We start from the raw sequence: 18,071 nt of genomic DNA on the forward strand, positions 1-18,071 counted from the left end.
TTCAGTGCACTGTGAATACATAGGTCCCAATTATAGCTTGTTTTTTGCGAATCTGTATGTTCTGTGTATCCACCCATTTATTGTACTGTGGTCATGGAATATGTTGGCCCTTTAGCAATGTGTTAATAATAATAATAATAATAATAAACAAATGATAATAATAGCTTATTTGGTTAAGGCAGATGTCTCTCCCAGACTTACAAAGATTTAATGACCATATATCTTAAGTTTATTAAGTACTCCTCCACAGAAGCAGAAAACACTACATATATTATCTACCTGTACTTTAGCAAAAAATAAATTACTTTACTTTAAATGTTACTTTACTTTTAGTGACTTGCAGTGTATTTTATAGGACTTGTGCCTGTCTTTTTATAGAGCCAAAACACATTGGTCCTGCCTTGCTTTGTTCCTGATAAAACACTGCACTGTTCAGGAAAAGAAAAACATTTTAAAAAAATCTAAATTTATAAGACAGTAAGAAAATCAGAGTAGTATTTAAGCCTATGTTAAAAAAATAAAAAGGCGTTATAAAATGGGAAAATTGTGTATTGAAAGTGTATTTTAAGATGACACAAACTGCTTCTCCCTATGGCTTACCATAACCAAAGCCCCCTTAGGCTGGGATTGTCATTGTGAAGTTATAGATTCTGGGACCTCTGCTTTCCACAGAATCTGAACACCACCAACTGTAAAAAAAAGCAGAGGGTCTTCAAGCCCCAGAATCCATCACTTCAACGTGAAACAAGAGGAGGAAGGGCTTGAATGCCTCTGTAAGTCTACGGGGTGCTGGGAACTGATTTCTAAGATTCAGAGACAATCTATCATGGTTTCCTTTCAATCTTTCTGAGTAAAAAAAAAATATATACTTTTGTCAGATCCATTTTTTTCAGTGTTTTTGCACCTTTTCTACATAAACCCAACTTAATGAGCTCAAATAAAAAAGCAGGCTATTATCCCCTTTAAAGATACAGGCACCATTGCATGTGTATTTGTGAATATTATAAAGTGCTCTTTAGTATTTTAGTGCAATTGTCTGTTATACAACAAAATGCATATACTAACTAGCCAAACATTTGTTCAATTTACCTTGGACTCCTGGTTGTTTAAGTACTGAGCCAGGTACCAAAACAGTAGGCGGAGGTGAGTTAAGTGTGCCTGCTGCCTGGGCCTGCACCAAAGGAGGGATGGTAGAACAGTACTCAGAGGGGACATTGGGATTTGGGCTAGGACCAGTTGGGCTCATCATCCTTTCAAAAGCCTGTACTAAAGGAAGGAAAACAAAATAATAAAACCATTGGGCGATGCTACTCTACTGCAGTAAAAGGAGAGTAAAGTGAGCTATCCATAGAGAAAGGAAGCCACAGGCTGCAGACAAGGACAGATGTGGATAAAGGGGAAATGCTTCAAAGGAAGCCCAGCAGTACATGAAATCCAGAGAGTGACAGAAAACAGAAAGCGCATAGTGATGTATTTACCTCACTGGCCTGGTAGTGCGAGTAAATAATAATAATCTGAAATGAAACAGCTACATGATATACATGACAATACTGTTACTTTTCTTTTTATAGCAATGCTTTATCCTTCAAATTTTGAGAAATAATAAATACAAGGTCAGCAGCCAATGAGGTTAAATACAGGTTCCCTCAGCTCTGGCTGGTAAAGGTACCTCTAACACACTGGCATGCAATGTATGAAAGGTCCTTTGGCAATAAAATGGTTAACCATAGAAGCACAGTTACAGTAAACTTAACACATCTAAGGAAATGTACAGCAGCAGAGAAAAAGTCTGGAGCGACCAAAAAGTTACAGGTATACAAGGCAGATTTAAAAGGGTAGATGTACCACTGCCTAGTGTGTTATTCATGACCAGATAAGTTCCAATCCTATGCATGTGTTAAATCATTTCTTTGTACAGCCAAAAACCTCTATTGTGACGCGTCCCCCCTAATCCATTATGCTCATCATCGCTGCCCCTTTTTAGCTTTTCCCTAAATTTGGGTATTTACTGCTGTAATTTTCTCAACTAACACATTTCACATCAAGATTTCTAACTGCCTGGAAGAGCCAGATTGGAGGTGATCTCAACCAATAAGTAGGTTATTGGCAACCAGGAAAATATGTGCATATGCTCATTTTCTCTTGTAAAAGGAGCATTATTGGCTACACGGCAATGAATGGACTACATTTCAGGCTTTTTGTGCACTCTCCCAGCATTTCCAATTCTTAGCACCAACTGTAGACAAGCTAGTATAAAAAACTACTTGGGCTAATAAAGGCCCACACAGCGGCATAACAGCTGCTAAACTGGGAAGCTGAAAGATGATGGGAAGCTGTAACATAAGCCTAATTGGTGCCCACAATCCAGAACAAGCCAATACTAACTACTGCTGGGGGGGAAAGGACACAATATGGATGGCCTACTCCAGTATTCATTAATGTCATCTGTTAGTAAGTATGCTTTACCATTGTATCTGTAAAGCACCAAACTGAAAACTTCAGTGTTACTTTTCTAAATTCTCATTTAAAAAATTATTTTAGTTTAATTTAAAAAAAAAAACAAAAACAAAAAAAAATATTTAATCAAACCAGCAGCTAACTAAGAGTTTACCCAACTGTGTTCTTCTACATACAAAAGAACAAAAATATTTTTGCAAAAGCAAGAAAAATACAAACATACCTTTACTTACTAAACCAAAACACACAACACAAACTCTTGCTTCCTTGTCCATATATGGCAATTTCCACTTCTGACTGCAACAAACAGCGCAAAAGACCTATGAAAAAAAAACAGGTTACATAGTGACACATCCGTCAAATTAAAACTTAAGTAAAGCCTACATAACTTGACCTAGATTTGCCTGACGGTTTGGTATATGGCTGTTCAAATGGCAGTTCAGTTTTCCCTACGTATTTCAAAGACCTTTATGACTCTCTTGATGAAAGCAAATAGTGTCTGAGTTCAGTTATCTCACTGATATTATCAGTGTAATATAAAGGTTATTTTAGTGTGCCAAAGCTCTATGGGCTGATTTTCAGATGCTGTCTAGAGTGCAAGCATTGCAGAGAATAGTCCCCTTTCTGAATGGGGCTGTCCCCCCGAAAGTTTGTAATATAGTCTACAAACACAAAAAACACAGGGCAATTAACTGTGGAACTTTTGGGGTTCTGGAATGCAGCTGCCATCTTAATAAGGAAGTGCCAGGACACAATAAGAATACCGGTGCATAAGAACACTTCTAAGACCTATGGCACAGAGGGACATCTTTTGATTTACTGATAACGGGAATCTTTCAAGTCCTCCACCATTTGACACCCCTCCATTTTCCATGCATTGCAACACTAATAACCGTTTCCTGCAACCACCATTTAGCTCCCCATGACATAATACACACACATGGACAGAGCCAATATGTAGCTCCTGGCACCTGCATCTGAGAAACCCTTGCTGTCCAGATATCTCAGTGAGAGATAACCCTTACATTGCCAGCTAAATAGCCAGGGTGCCACTGTCATCTTGCCTGCCAATGTTGTAGTTGCTTTTTCATCGGCAAGCAAAAAGTTAAACCCAAAAAAGTAATGGATGTAGACTTACTCAGGGTGCATCTTTGAGCACTGCAATTTACAATTATGTTCTTTTTTTAAAGCAATACTGACACTGAAAAACCAGGCTTCAATATATTAATGTAAATTAAAAGTTACCTTCAGGGCAAACACTAACGGACTACTGGAGTACAAATATGGCAGCCCCCTTATACAGAAACATGGCGGATTGAATAGATAATACAAAAGCAGTGGGCAAATAATTTTACAGAAAAATTATAAAGCACATGCAAAGAAAATGTTGATAGTTGTAAAAAAAAAGGGAGTTTAGGACTGGCTCTGAGCACTGTTCCCTCTAAGCTTTGTGCACACAATTTTTGAGACCAGCACACATGATGAATTGTGGTGCGCACAAAGAATTTGGGGTAAAAAAAAAAAGCACAATTTTGACTGCACAGACCAGTATCTTTTGCGCACAAATTATATCAATTCATCAATTCTTTTGGATGCCCTTTAACTTTTATTCTTGGTGAAGGGTGCATAAATTTTATAGGGTTTTGTTGTTTAGCCAAGATAAAGAATATAGCACTGATATAATTCCTGTATAAATATGCTCAACATACTTTTCCACAAGCACGGCAATGGTGTCTCCGTTTTGTAAATGTGAACTTAACACTGCAGTTCATGCATGTAGGAGCTTCTGAATCAGGGATCCAGGTTGGCTGTCTTTGACCCAGGACAGGGTTCTGTGAAGTTCCATTTTCAGATCTGCACCCTTTTTCTTTCCTGTTTAGCTCAGAACTTCCATTTGTGTTTGCGGATTTGCCCAAAACAGAGGAAATATTTAAATCATGTGGTTGTGCTTCAGCAATACCAATAGGGCTGCTGGGAGTAACGTCTGCACTGCTCTGCTCAGGCTTATTATTGCCTTGTCCATCTGTATTTACTAAAGTATTCTGGGAAATATCAGGCAAAAGTTTTGGATGTGAATTAAAGAGCTGTTTGGGCCTTGCACCTCCTTTATGTGAGCTTGAATTGTCGCCATCTTTTACAGCTGCAGGAAGAGAATTTTCTGAAGTTATTTTAACTTGTGACTGTGCACCCAAAACACTGCTCTCCTGTTTGCTTGTGTAGCTTGGTAGACTGCTCACTGCTGGTGAGCAGTCTGCCGTAAAGCTGGAGCTGTCTGTACCTAAGCCACCTGCAGTTTCATCAACAGCAGGTGAATTATTAGAACAAATAAAGTCATACGGTGGACAATCATTGTGCAATGTAAATTGGGTGCTTAAGTCTCCATCCTCCTGATTAAGGAAAGCATCAAGTTCTGCATCACTGATATAGGCTTCACTTAACACATTACTACTTATTAGATCATGTAAAAAGTCTTCTTTAAATTCGCTACTGGAAACTGGCGCAATATCTAAGATCTGCTCCTTCTTTCTGGATTCCATTGCATTAGGTGCCAAAGCTGTTGGGAGGTGATATGGAGTGTTTTTCTTCTGTTCTAAATTCTTGATTTCTTGCACATCAACCTCTTTAGCTAGAGAAGGCAGATGCCCTGCTTGCACATAATCTACATCCAGTCCTTTGTCATCTTTTAATACAGTAAAAGAAATGCTGTCAGCAGCCCTCATGCCATTATTTTGTGTAGCTGTGTTTTTTTCTGTACAAGGCGTAATACACTGATTTATTTCAGAGGATAAAACCCCTTTCTGCACTGAACATTCCATCTGACTATTGTCTACAGACACAGAGGAGTCCGTGGAAACATCAGACATGTCACCTGTACAATGAGAGGCAATTATAGTTCCTAGAACAGGCAGTCCCTGGTCTGATGCAGGCTTTTTATTAGCTCTGCCTGCACGACAGACTACAGCACCTTTTACCTCAACATCTGAACTTTGTGCTACATCTTTACAAGAGGCTTCAATGCACCCTCCATTCATTGCCTCTTCGTAGTCAGCACCCGGTAAACACTGAGTGTCCTTTTCACCTTTTAACCCCAGAAACTCTTGTCCTTCTGTTAAAGTTTCATATGGAAGATCATCGCTAACATAACCATCACTAGTTGAGGTATTTGAGCTGCTAACAGTGTCAGTGTTGGAAACAGAATCAGTTGCTCTGTTTTCTTGATCCAAGTTGCATGCCAGAACTTGATCTAAACTAATGTTGGAACCATCATCTTTTGGACTTATCACTACCAGATTTGGCTGATTTATTGGCAACCAAGTTCTATGTTCACAATCCAGTGCAATTACTTGCCAAGAAATGGAAGATTCTGTATTTTCTGTATGAATAATTGTGTCAGAGTGTAACTCCAGATCAGACAAATGTGTGCTGGATATCTCTGGTTCACTACTAGTATCCTTTTGAATTAGGCTGCCTGTATCACTGATAAGATCACAAACAGGCACACTTGTTCTTCCCGGACCTAAAACATCATCACTGGAACCACCACCGTCTACACAAGATAAAAGATCAAGGCCGGTTACATTTTTTTCAGCACACGACTCAGGACAGAACGTTTGAAAATCAACATCTTTATCTGTAGAACAAAGTGCCTGTTGTGGACTGCTCTTCTCATTCAGTTGTTTCCCAAGCGCTGAGAATTCTGGCTGATGGCAGAAGTTGCCTGAGTATAGGGAGCACTGGTTTGAGCCAAGAGATGCTCCTGATGACTGACAATTCTCCAGCACTTCTATGGAAATAAATGAAATGTCATTAGAGTTTTGCTTTGTGATAAATAAGTTTTAGATAGACAGACAGATATTATTATGGTTCAACTGAGAAACTCTCCTAGTTATCATGTAATCTACTATTCAAACCATTGTCAGTGAGCCAAAGAGGTTAAATCATTAGGGCAGTTGCACATGGGAAGATTAGTCGCCTGTTAAGTTTCATGTGCAGGAAACTTTGGGCAACTTCATAAAACAAAGAGCTGCATATAGTTTTCCACTAGCAATTCACTTTATTGCTGGAATGGCATCTGGAGCTTTCTGGATAACAGGTTAACGGATAAAGGATGCCATACACACACATGATTATATATATATATATATATATATATATATATATATATATATATATATATATATATATATATATATATATATATATATATATATATATATATATATATATAGTAAACAAAAATATGAATCGCATCGCTCAGGACTTATAACAAAATTTGTAGTTTATTAAGTGTAGAAACAGAGAACTAGTTCTGAGTTCTCTGTTTCTACACTTAATAAACTACAAATTTTGTTATAAGTCCTGAGCGATGCGATTCATATTTTTGTTTACTATCTACGCTGAAGAGGACTGCACCCAGGCGCCTGAGATTTCATTATATCGTGAGTGCTGTTTATCGGGAACTCTTATATATATATATATATATATTTATTTATTTATTTATGAACATGTAGCCTAAATGAATACCTGCATTTTGCTCAAAATCGTCTAGCAATTTATCCAGATCGACAACAGCTGCTTGAAAATAATTGTCCATCTTCCGATGGATCTGCAGTAAATATAGAAATCTAGAAAAACAAATCAAGAAGTATGATGTTAGTAGAAAGAAATGCATAGCAAGCATATTTATATTAACAAGAGAGGCCAGTCATAGAAAGCAAGCAATCTGGCTGTACCACAAACGATTACTAAAATTCAACTCGGCCTGTGACCTCCAGTATATATAAATGGCAACACAACTTCATGGTTATTTCTGATATCCTAATAAACGTTAGCATAGTAAGTACACCTTACAATACAAGTACACCAGTTGGCAGTCCGGAGGTTGACCAACATAAAAGAAATACTGAATACATAATACTATAATTGCTATAGAGTAATATTGGCGAGGCAATTTCGGCGATTTGCCAAAATCACCTGCGCAGCACGCACCATCCCACCGGCGACTTACATTTTCACCGGTGGGATGGTATTTTGGGTAATTAGTCGCCCGTGACAAGGGAGATTTGTCGCGGGCGACTAATCTCCCCGTGTGCCAGAGCCCTAAGGTGTTTGTGTCCCTGAGGAAGGTCACTGAAACATTAAAACTGTTTACATAAAACTTTTTTTTTAATGACATGTTGAGTGCAATGCTGCTGTTTATTATGATAGCAGGCGAATAAGTTTGTTGGTGGATAGATTGAGAGCAGCTCCATAACCTACCACCATAAAATCTTGCTGAAGAATGAGACCTAGGGCATGCACCCTGGCCATCCAAGTTTCCCACCAACTGACAAAAGGCAAAGTAAAACAAACAATAATCAAAGCTAAAGAGTTATATGTCAGTGATTGGAGAAATGAGATGGAAAGGCCACAGAACCTCAAAGAGAGTCAGACCTGGAACCTGTACAGACTAAGTGCACACAGCCTGGAAATTATATTACATAGTTACATAGGGTTGAAAAAAGACCATTGTCCATCAAGTTCAACCCATCCGAGTAAACCCAGCACACAACCTATACTAACCAATCTATACACTCACATACATAAACTATATATATACAACCAGTAATACTAACTGTAGATATTAGTATCACAATAGCCTTGGATATTCTGCTTGTTCAAAAACTCATCCAGGCCCCTCTTAAAGGCATTAACAGAGTCTGCCATTACCACATCACTAGGAAGGGCATTCCACAGCCTCACTGCCCTCACCGTGAAAAACCACCTACGCTGCTTCAAATGGAAGCTCTGTTCCTCTAATCTATAGGGGTGACCTCTGGTGCGCTGATTGTTTTTATGGGAAAAAAGAACATCCCCCAACTGCCTATAATCCCCTCTAATGTACTTGTACAGAGTAATCATGTCCCCTCGCAAGCGCCTCTTTTCCAGAGAAAACAACCCCAACCTCGACAGTCTAACCTCATAGCTTAAATCTTCCATCCCCTTTACCAGTTTAGTTGCACGTCTCTGCACTCTCTCCAGCTCATTAATATCCTTCTTAAGGACTGGAGCCCAAAACTGCACTGCATACTCAAGGTGAGGCCTTACCAGGGACCTATAAAGCGGCAAAAATATGTTCTCATCCCTTGAGTCAATGCCCTTTTTTATACAAGACAGCACTTTATTTGCTGTAGTAGCCACAGAATGACACTGCCTGGAATTAGACAACTTGTGATCTACAAAAACCCCTAGATCCTTCTCCATTAAGGAAACCCCCAACACACTACCATTCAGTAGATAGTTTGCGTTTATATTATTCCTACCAAAGTGCATAACTTTGCACTTGTCAACATTGAACCTCATTTTCCAGTTTGCTGCCCAGTTTTCCAATTTTGTCAAATCGCTCTGCATATTGAGATGACACAGACAGGCCTACAGGCCCAGGTAGAGCAGATTGTGCCAGCAACATGACAAGAAGCAATAGACGATGAGGCCCTCTTCCTGCTTCAGTGCCCCAAATACTCAGCACTGAGGGATTTACTTTAAGAGACTCTTACTTCACATCCCAGACAAAATGTAACTTTTATATTTATATGTGACTTTTATAGTTTAGTATTTGAGAGAAACAGGATATTTCCCTATACTGCCCCCAACCCAACCCATTGCACCCACCTTTGTCAATGTAAAATGTATTCGGTCCTGACAATAAAAGCTAATTTATAGATTTTTTATCAACAGCTGGGACTATGGTTGGTGTTTCTACAAGGCATGCTTTATGGGCAACTGCTACAGTCTTTGTTAAGGGCAGTATTTGTGTATTTTCTGTTCTCTGGTTATGACACGTGGAACAATATAACTGAAATCAGCTTTCCTTGAAGACTTTTAATCTGCTGGGTTATGATACATTGGTTCAGGCTTCAGACCAAGCAGTGCATTGAATATAAACAGCCAGCCAGACAGCTGCTGCATTTAATAGCAATTACATTTACAAATAAGTTTAGAACCATTGAAAATATAAAATGTATATTGAAAAGTTAGAATAATATTTAATTTTATTACAGAAAAATGGATATTGGAACAGGCAGAGAATTACATTTTTCATGTCTACATTTACTACTGCTTTAAAGTTGTTACTCCCAGGGGACAATTAATAATGTGTACCCGCACTAAATAGTCAGTTCTGAATAGAGTACTGGGGCAGCCCACTGCCCTTGGCCCAGGCCTTCCTGGCACTTTTACAAATTCAGGCCTGATTCTGTAGCCTACACTCATGAAAAATCGTTATGTTTAGCACTGTAGAACATAAAGGTACTTTTGTGACACTTGTGCCATGTAGAACATACACGGATAGGTTTGTTATTGAAACCTCCTATGCACAGGCTTCAGTACTGGCAGAAAATAATGGTAGTCTTTGATAAATACCCATAAACTCAAAACACTAAACTGTTGATGGTAAACAGAGCCCTTTAGGATAATAAAGCACACAATATTTTTCTGTCAGCAGAGACAGTTTATAAGCCTATGAAGAACAACAACAACTGGTCATTTCTCCACCAGCTGAAATACCATGGGAGTGTGGGCCTCATGCTAGGGAACCGACCAAGACATCTTTCTGCACAGATTTTATGCTTTGCTATGTACAAAATATAAATCCGCACAATAATTGTGCAGTGATGTTTCAGTAGGTGCACACTAGCCAGATATGTCCTAAAAAGTTGGCCAAAAGAGAGTTCAGGCAACATTCTCTAGTCAATGACAAGAAACATGGACATAACAAATTCTAAAAGAATTCTTTTGAGTCAACAGAGAAGGAAAGGTTAGATCACAGGAAGGTGCCAAATATTAGACCCCCCTCAATAATTATAATCACTTACCTGATATTCCCACTGGTGTTCCTGTTAGCAGAAAACTGCACCAGCCTTGGGGTACTTCTGAATAAGTACTATGGCCAAAGCATGCGTGGTATTATTAAAAATCCAGCTTTTCGCTCTACTGTATGCGCACCGGTCCAAAGAATATAACGGAAAAAGATTGCTCTGTGGTGCTCACTGAGAAGTACCCCAGGCCGGTGCAGTTTTCTGCTAACAAGATCACCAGTTGGGATATCAGCTAAGTGATTACAACTACTGGGTTTAAACTTTCTTTCAATTTTCCTTTAAAGGAGAAGGAAAAGTACAATCATGGGGGGGCAAAATGTTAAGCACCCCCATTGACTTTAGCTGCTTAGCTTTTACCCTAGGCTAGTTCTCCTGTTAGGGGGTGGTGGCAAAATGTTAGGCACCCCCCAGTGACTTTAGCTGCTTACCTTTCCCCTCGGCCACACCTGCCTTGGGTTTCCTCTTCCTTCTGAATCCCGGGGCTGGCACATGCGCAGTAGAGTGAATTAGGCATGTTTAACATTTGAGGAACAATTGTTCCTTAATAAATAATGGTTTGCAGGGCCTAAGCAATGACAAGTACCTCCCAATCATACCCAGGGACATCATGGGGGAGTGGAAATCGTCCCAGGTGAGTTTTAAAGGGCATCTATCACCCTAAAATTGCTCCCCCCCCCCCCAGAGGTGCAGGGTAAAAGAGCTTGCACTCCGGTTGGGGGAAACAATAGTCTTTTTAAAAAAAAAAAAAAAAAAAATAGCCCCCTACAGTGTTAGGCTGCCTGGAGGCGACTGGCAGGGACTATATCTGTCATCTCAAAAGAAAACTATTATTTCCCCCAAACCAGAGTGTGGGAAGCAAATTTGGGGTGATAGGTGCCCTTTATCAGAGACCCATCTGTGTTGCACTTACTTGCATTCCGTGAGCCCAGACTTGGGAAGGCAGGGAGGCAGGGAGCCTGCATGTTCCTTCCCCTACACAGCTTTCCCTACTGCTCGTTTTGTCGCATACATTTAATCTGGGTAAAACTGCACAGGGATTGGATGGGCTGGGGTGCAGGTTCACCTTCTAATCTATCCAATCCCTGTGCAGCTCTGTAACTTCTGTGACAAAACAAAGCAGCAGTACGTAAAGCTGTGTAGGGGAAACAAGCAGGCGTCCTAGCTCTCTCCTCCTCCTATCGGAAGCCAGCCCAGCTAATCCCAGTAAGCGCATACTGCCCAACAGTCCCATTTTCCCTAACGCAGTTCCAGGTCGTTACTTACGCCTCCCGCAAAGCTGCCTATAGCAATCCCTTTTCCTCCTGTCTCACAGAACAGCGCGACGCCACAAGGCTCATCATGTGACAGTGTTGTGTGACGGCTGCACGCAGCGCGGTGACGCGGCACGTAGCCCCTTGTGGGAGTGAAGAGCTGAGAATGCGTAACTCAGGGTTTCACAATCGGGAGCTGTTAGTAAGTGGCGGTAGGGAGTTCCAAGTCTGTTTTCCTCTAGTTGGGCTTCCTCATTTTGTAAGAGGAAAAAACGACATTCCTTTCCTGGTTGTCAGTTATACCTGCCTTGGCTTTTGTGCAAACAAGGGGCAGGAGAAAATAAGGAACTTCTCTTTTTTTTTTTTAAATTCATTAAGGCCACGCTGGACCCGTCCTGTCTCTCTAACTACCGCCCTGTCTCACTTCTACCGCTTGCCTCCAAAATCTTACAGCGCATTGTCTTCTCCCGTATTACCAACTTTCTCAATGACCGTAATTTATTAGACCCTCTGCAATCTGGCTTTCGGCCTGCGCACTCTACTGAGACAGCGTTGTGCAGAGTTACAAACGATCTTCAGGTTGCCAAAGCCAAAGGTCACTTTTCCGTACTAATCCTCCTAGATCTATCGGCTGCGTTTGATACATAGTTACATAGGGTTGAAAAAAGACCATTGTCCATCAAGTTCAACCCATCCGAGTAAACCCAGCACACAACCTATACTAACCAATCTATACACTCACATACATAAACTATATATATACAACCAGAAATACTAACTGTAGATATTAGTATCACAATAGCCTTGGATATTCTGCTTGTTCAAAAACTCATCCAGGCCCCTCTTATAGGCATTAACAGAATCTGCCATTACCACATCACTAGGAAGGGCATTCCATAACCTCACTGCCCTCACCGTGAAAAACCACCTACGCTGCTTCAAATGGAAGCTCTGTTCCTCTAATCTATAGGGCGACCTCTGGTGCGCTGATTGTTTTTATGGGAAAAAAGAACATCCCCCAACTGCCTATAATCCCCTCTAATGTACTTGTGCAGAGTAATCATGTCCCCTCGCAAGCGCCTCTTTTCCAGAGAAAACAACCCCAACCTCGACAGTCTCACCTCATAGTTTAACCCTTCCATCCCCTTTACCAGTTTAGTTGCACGTCTCTGCACTTTCTCCAGCTCATTAATATCCTTCTTAAGGACTGGAGCCCAAAACTGCACTGCATACTCAAGGTGAGGCCTTACCAGGGACCAGGGATACAGTTGACCACTCCCTCCTGATGCAAATTCTGCATTCGATTGGTCTCCGCAGTCTGGCTGCATCCTGGATTTCCTCTTATCTCTCTAACCGTTCATTCACTGTCTCCTACGCTAACAAAACCTCATCTCCAGTTCCTCTTAATGTGGGGTTACCTCAAGGCTCTGTACTTGGGCCGTTGTTGTTCTCCCTCTACACGCTGTCTTTGGGAGATCTTATCTGTTCATTTGGCTTCAAATACCATCTGTATGCTGATGATATCCAAATTTATCTGTCGACCCCTTCATTAACAGCTGAAACTGAGACTCAAATCTCTAACTGCATCCTGGCCATCTCTAACTGGATGAACCAACGCCACCTCAAACTCAACCTAACAAAAACTGAACTAATGATCTTTCCTCCTAAGCCTGGTCCTACCCCCCCCTTTTCTATCTCTATTGATGGCACCCTCATCAACCCCGTCGATTCGGCGCGTTGTTTGGGGGTGATCTTTGACTCCAGTCTCTCCTTTTCTAACCACATTAACACCACTGTCAAAACCTGTCACTTTTTCTTACGCAATATTGCCAAAATCCGTCCCTTTCTTTCTACTGTAACAGCTAGGCTGCTCATGCATGCCCTCATCCTATCCCGACTGGACTACTGCAACCTGCTATTAACCGGCCTCCCTAACTCCCATCTTTCCCCCCTACAGTCTATATTAAACACTGCTGCCAGAATTCTCCTCCTCTCACCCAGGAGAGTTCAGGCCCTTCCCCTGCTAAAGGCCTTATCATGGCTTCCTATCAAACAAAGAATTGCTTACAAACTTCTCCTAACCTTCAAAGTAGTGCTGGGCGGTATGACAAAAAATTTATATCACGGTATTTTTTTTATTATATCGGTATCACGGTATTTGACGGTATTTTTTTTTCCCCATGCATGATTAGGTGACCACCCCAAACACCCAACCCCCAAACACCCCCCAAACACCCCAACCCCCAAACACCCCCCCCAACCCCAAACACCCCCCCATCCGCACCCCCCACCCCAAACACCCCCCCATCCCCTTCACATAAATATAACTTACTGGCCAGGCAGCCGCAGGCACCCCCGACAGCTCACAGAGCCTCCTGGCAATTTTTCTTACTATTTCCGGGTTGCGCGCGTGACGTCAGCGCGCACGTAACGTCAGCGCGCACAACCCGGAAATAGTAAGAAAAATTGCCAGGAGGCGCCCACACCGGTATGCCGGTAAGTTAAAAATTTTTAGCATTTTTTTTAAAAAAACCAGTGTTCGGTATATACCGGTATACCGCCCAGCACTACTTCAAAGCCCTCCATTCCTCTGCTCCTCACTACATCTCGTCCCTTGTGTCTCCGTACGTTCCTGGCCGACTCCTTCGTTCCTCGCAGAGCAATCGTTTGGTTGCACCCCCCACTACCACTGCGGTTTCCCGCCTTAAACCTTTCTGCCTTGCTGCCCCCTACATTTGGAATGCCCTCCCTGATTTCCTCCGGAGAGAATCCTCCCCCAGTCTTTTTAAAACTAAGGTTAAAGACTACCTTTTGGAGCACTCGCCCAGCACCTGATCTGGGAACTGGCACTTATATTGTAGTGTCACCCACTGTGACCTACAGCACTTATATTTGCCTATTTGTGTCTGTTAGTTACCCTCCCATATAGATTGTAAGCTCTACGGGGCAGGGACCTCCTTCCTCTTGTGTCCTCGACTCTTAACATATTGCTGCTGTATTTATCTGTATTTATTATTATACTTTGTATTTATCTATTATCTTATTAACACCCTGTTTGTATTAATGTATTCTACTGTACAGCGCTGCGTACATAAGTAGCGCTTTATAAATAAAGATATACATACATACATTAAGGGTCCCAGTTTTTTTTTTATTAACAAGGGCCAGGTTTTTTGCAAATTCGTTAATTTAGTAGAGGAGATGGTGAATTCACTAGAATAATCGATTTTTTTTCTGTGTGAATGCACAAGGACATCACAGAAGACACACCTGCAAAATGTTGCCAGTTCTGTGCCCTTTATTATCCCCCTCACCTTAACAGTTGCTGAAGAAGGAAAGGTAAAAACTAAGTAAACTTTATCAGAAAGGTTTATGTAAATACAGCCATAAACACTTACAGAGTCCAATATCAAAAGAAACAGGATTTCTTGTCTCCTTTTTTGTAATCATGTTCTTAGGTATCTGACTTCCTCTCTCAGAAAAAGCCTTCATTCCTGGGACCAAATCTGCGCAGTTCTCTCCCTTCTGCTCCCCCCCTCACAAGAACTCCCTCCCCCCTCTGTTAGGAATTTGCAATCTGAGCTACCAACAGCTAGAGCAAGCAGGAAGCTACTTAAAATGGCAGCTGTCTTAAACAAAGGGAGGAAGCTCCTTGGGCTCTTTACTCAGGTATGGTAATGCTTTCTGCAGAATAAATATAGTGTTCTGGGTGGCACTAATGTGGCAAATCTATTGGCAGTAAAATGCCAAAATGACTTTCCTTATTTAAGAGGTCTGGGGATAGAACAAAGTCTAATATAGGAGAAGACAATCAGTGTAATTCCAACAGTGATTGTTCCCTGTCAGCTCTGCAGCAGAAAGAACTGGGGTTCCAAAAGGGATTTCAGCATTTATTTTGCACAATTTAGGGACAATGTATGGGCTAATTTAAGAGACTGTAATGGGAGCCAACAGCAGTCTTTATTTTTTAGGCTTTTTTTTTTTTTTTTTTTACAGTGGTGTCAGAGGCTCCCAGACGTTTTTGTCCTGGCTGACCAACTGTATCTGTTGTCATCTGATCCTCCTCCCAATTTGACCAAAAAGGAAAGGGTTTTTTTGTGCAAACTAGAGCCAGATGAAATTGTCATCTTTTTTGTGTTTTTGTACTTTGAGGGTCTCCTTATTTTTGTGCAAACAAGGGGCTAATTTAGGAGAAGACAATGGGTGAGATTGACCAAAAGTCATCTATTTCTTTGTTTCCTCTGGTCCTAAATCTGATGTGTGCAGGTTTCCTGTAAGTTCTGCAGCAAAAAGTTTTGAGGCCCCAAATAGGAGTTGATACCAGTGCTGGCAGGTCTTAGACCAAACCGGCAGTCACCCATGGTTACCCATAAACAGAGTTTCAGTTATTTTGAGTTCCACTACAGTGTTTTATGTGAACACTAGGACAATATTTTTCACAGTTTAGGGACAACATATGGGCTAATGTTGGAGAATCTAATGGGTACCAACAGTAATCTCTAGTATTAGCATGTTTTTTTTTATTTTTTAAGATGGCTCCCAGACATTTTTTACTGGTTTCCAAGAGTACCTGCCGCCTCTAAGAGTTTTTGTGCAAACTAGGGCCAATCCTATGCAGAAAGGCTCCTTTGGGCATGTAGAAATGGAGAATTGGCCCTGGGTTTAGCTGCTAGTGGCCGTGCATTAATATGATACAGAGCCTTATACTCTGGCCTTGGTTTAAACACTGTCCCCAATGAACTGACTGACATTATTTATTTTAACTTTATATGGGAACTTTCTTTACAGAGCTCAGGGTTTTTTTTTCCTGTTTGGCTTCTGATCATCTGAATGGGAGAAATACGGGGAGACTTAAAGTGGACCTGTCACCCAGACATAAAAAGCTGTATAACAAAAGTCCTTTTCAAATTAAACATGAAACCCAAATTCATTTTTATATTAACACATCCATACCCATTAAAAAGGCATTTAAAAGTCCCAGCTGTCAATCATATATTGCTTGCCCCACCTCTATGCCTTAAGCATAGAGGCAGGACAGACAATAACTTTAGCTCCGTTCAGCACTACCTAGATGTCACTGCACATCTCACTTTCCCCCTCCCTCCTCATCATCTAATTGTCTAGCCAGTGCATGGGCATCAGGTCCCCCATTCTGGCACATAAACAAGATTTTGGCATGGTACAAAGTTTACCTTCATAACAGTGTCCACAAAATGGCGCCTGCCTGCTTGCTTGCTTGCTTTGAGTAATTCCAAGACGGAAGGAAACAAGATTTATATTATTTATATAGTGTAAGTAACATTTATTTTGCTTAACTAACAATATAGAAAATAATTTAGAGTTATGTCTTGGGGTGACAGGTCCCCTTTAAGGGCACTATTGAGAGAACTGAAGGTATGTCTGCACCTTGAGATTAACTCTTTATTAGCCTTTTCTTCTCCTTTTTTATGAACTATTACTGACTATTTATTAGGCCTCACACCAAGATCATTGGGCCCCTAAACTTAGCAAGTTTACATAACTTGTGCAAAAACTTAGGTAACTTCCATATTAAGCAATGACAGCACAGATCAGGGGCAGGTAGGTGGGAAGGGATTAAACTTAGGGCAAACTCCACTGACCCCCTATAAATTAAATTACTTTGTTTGTTGTACATTGATTAATGGAGCTCTTTATATGAACAGCTTAATATAGGGTAATATGTAAACATGCAAGGCTCAAACACAAATGGCTCTCTTAACTCATGTGTTTCCCATCCCCCTGCTGTTTAGTGCACAATTGTTCTATTCTATTCCGCTACACCTGGTTCCTTTCCTATTCAGCTCCTGTAGAATTCTCCCCTGAAACGTGATGCAGAAACATTGCCGCATCAAGCAGACTTGTCAGCCCCACTAGAGCTTGCTCTTGTAAAACAGCACACTATACGCATTTGACTGCTTCCAGGTTGAAGCGGTGGGTACTGTGTGTAGAATATAATCAGGGAAATATAATAAACTAGACAAGAAAGAAGTAGGTCTTTGTTTTCTTAATATTCTATATATAAAATATTTAGCTTAACTATTATTTTGACATATTCTGAGACAATTTGCAGTTGCAATATGAATTACTTAGCTTTTTGTTCAGCAGCTCTCCAGACTGGAATTTGGGCAGCTATCTACTTGTAGCTGCTAGGGTCCAATTTAGCCTAGCAACCAGGCTGTGGCTTGAATGAGGGACTGGAATGTAAATTGCAGGTAGACTGAATATGAAGATAAGCCATAAAAAATAACGATAAAATTTAAGCAATTTTTTTTTGGCTGTTGGGGTCAGTGATCCCCAATTGAAAGAAGGAAAAAAGAAGTCAAATAATTAAAATCTATAGCAAATACGAGCACACAAAAAGCTGTTGAAACATTGGGAGATGATCCATTATTTCTTAAGAACAAGGAGGCATATTGTTGTAAACTTTTGGGTATATACTTACTTCAGAATAGTTAGATCTGCACACCCTATAGGTTGCTGAACTTTT

The 18,071-nt window shown here is 40.7% G+C and overlaps 1 protein-coding gene across 5 annotated transcripts in view; it reads right to left on the reverse strand.

Moving 5' to 3' along the window:
- The window catches only part of zfyve16 (zinc finger FYVE-type containing 16), a 35,313-nt gene extending 23,521 nt beyond the window's left edge, over positions 1-11,792 (reverse strand). The window contains exons 1-5 of one of the 5 annotated variants that reach the window (XM_031893578.1): positions 11,577-11,792; positions 6,982-7,082; positions 4,167-6,238; positions 2,681-2,777; positions 1,090-1,266 (exon numbers count right to left, since the gene is read on the reverse strand). In XM_031893578.1, the coding sequence (XP_031749438.1) occupies positions 1,090-1,266; positions 2,681-2,777; positions 4,167-6,238; positions 6,982-7,051 (2,416 nt within the window). In that variant the 5' untranslated portion in view covers positions 7,052-7,082; positions 11,577-11,792. Of the gene's footprint in view, positions 1-1,089; positions 1,267-2,680; positions 2,778-4,166; positions 6,242-6,981; positions 7,083-11,223; positions 11,486-11,576 lie in introns of those variants that run through there. The other 4 variants (XM_012952790.3, XM_031893587.1, XM_012952792.3 and 1 more) reach the window with 4 other exon arrangements.
- Positions 11,793-18,071: the final 6,279 nt, after the last annotated feature.

The sequence above is a fragment of the Xenopus tropicalis genome, chromosome 1 (assembly GCF_000004195.4).
Source record: "Xenopus tropicalis strain Nigerian chromosome 1, UCB_Xtro_10.0, whole genome shotgun sequence".
NCBI classification, from domain to species: domain Eukaryota; kingdom Metazoa; phylum Chordata; class Amphibia; order Anura; family Pipidae; genus Xenopus; species Xenopus tropicalis.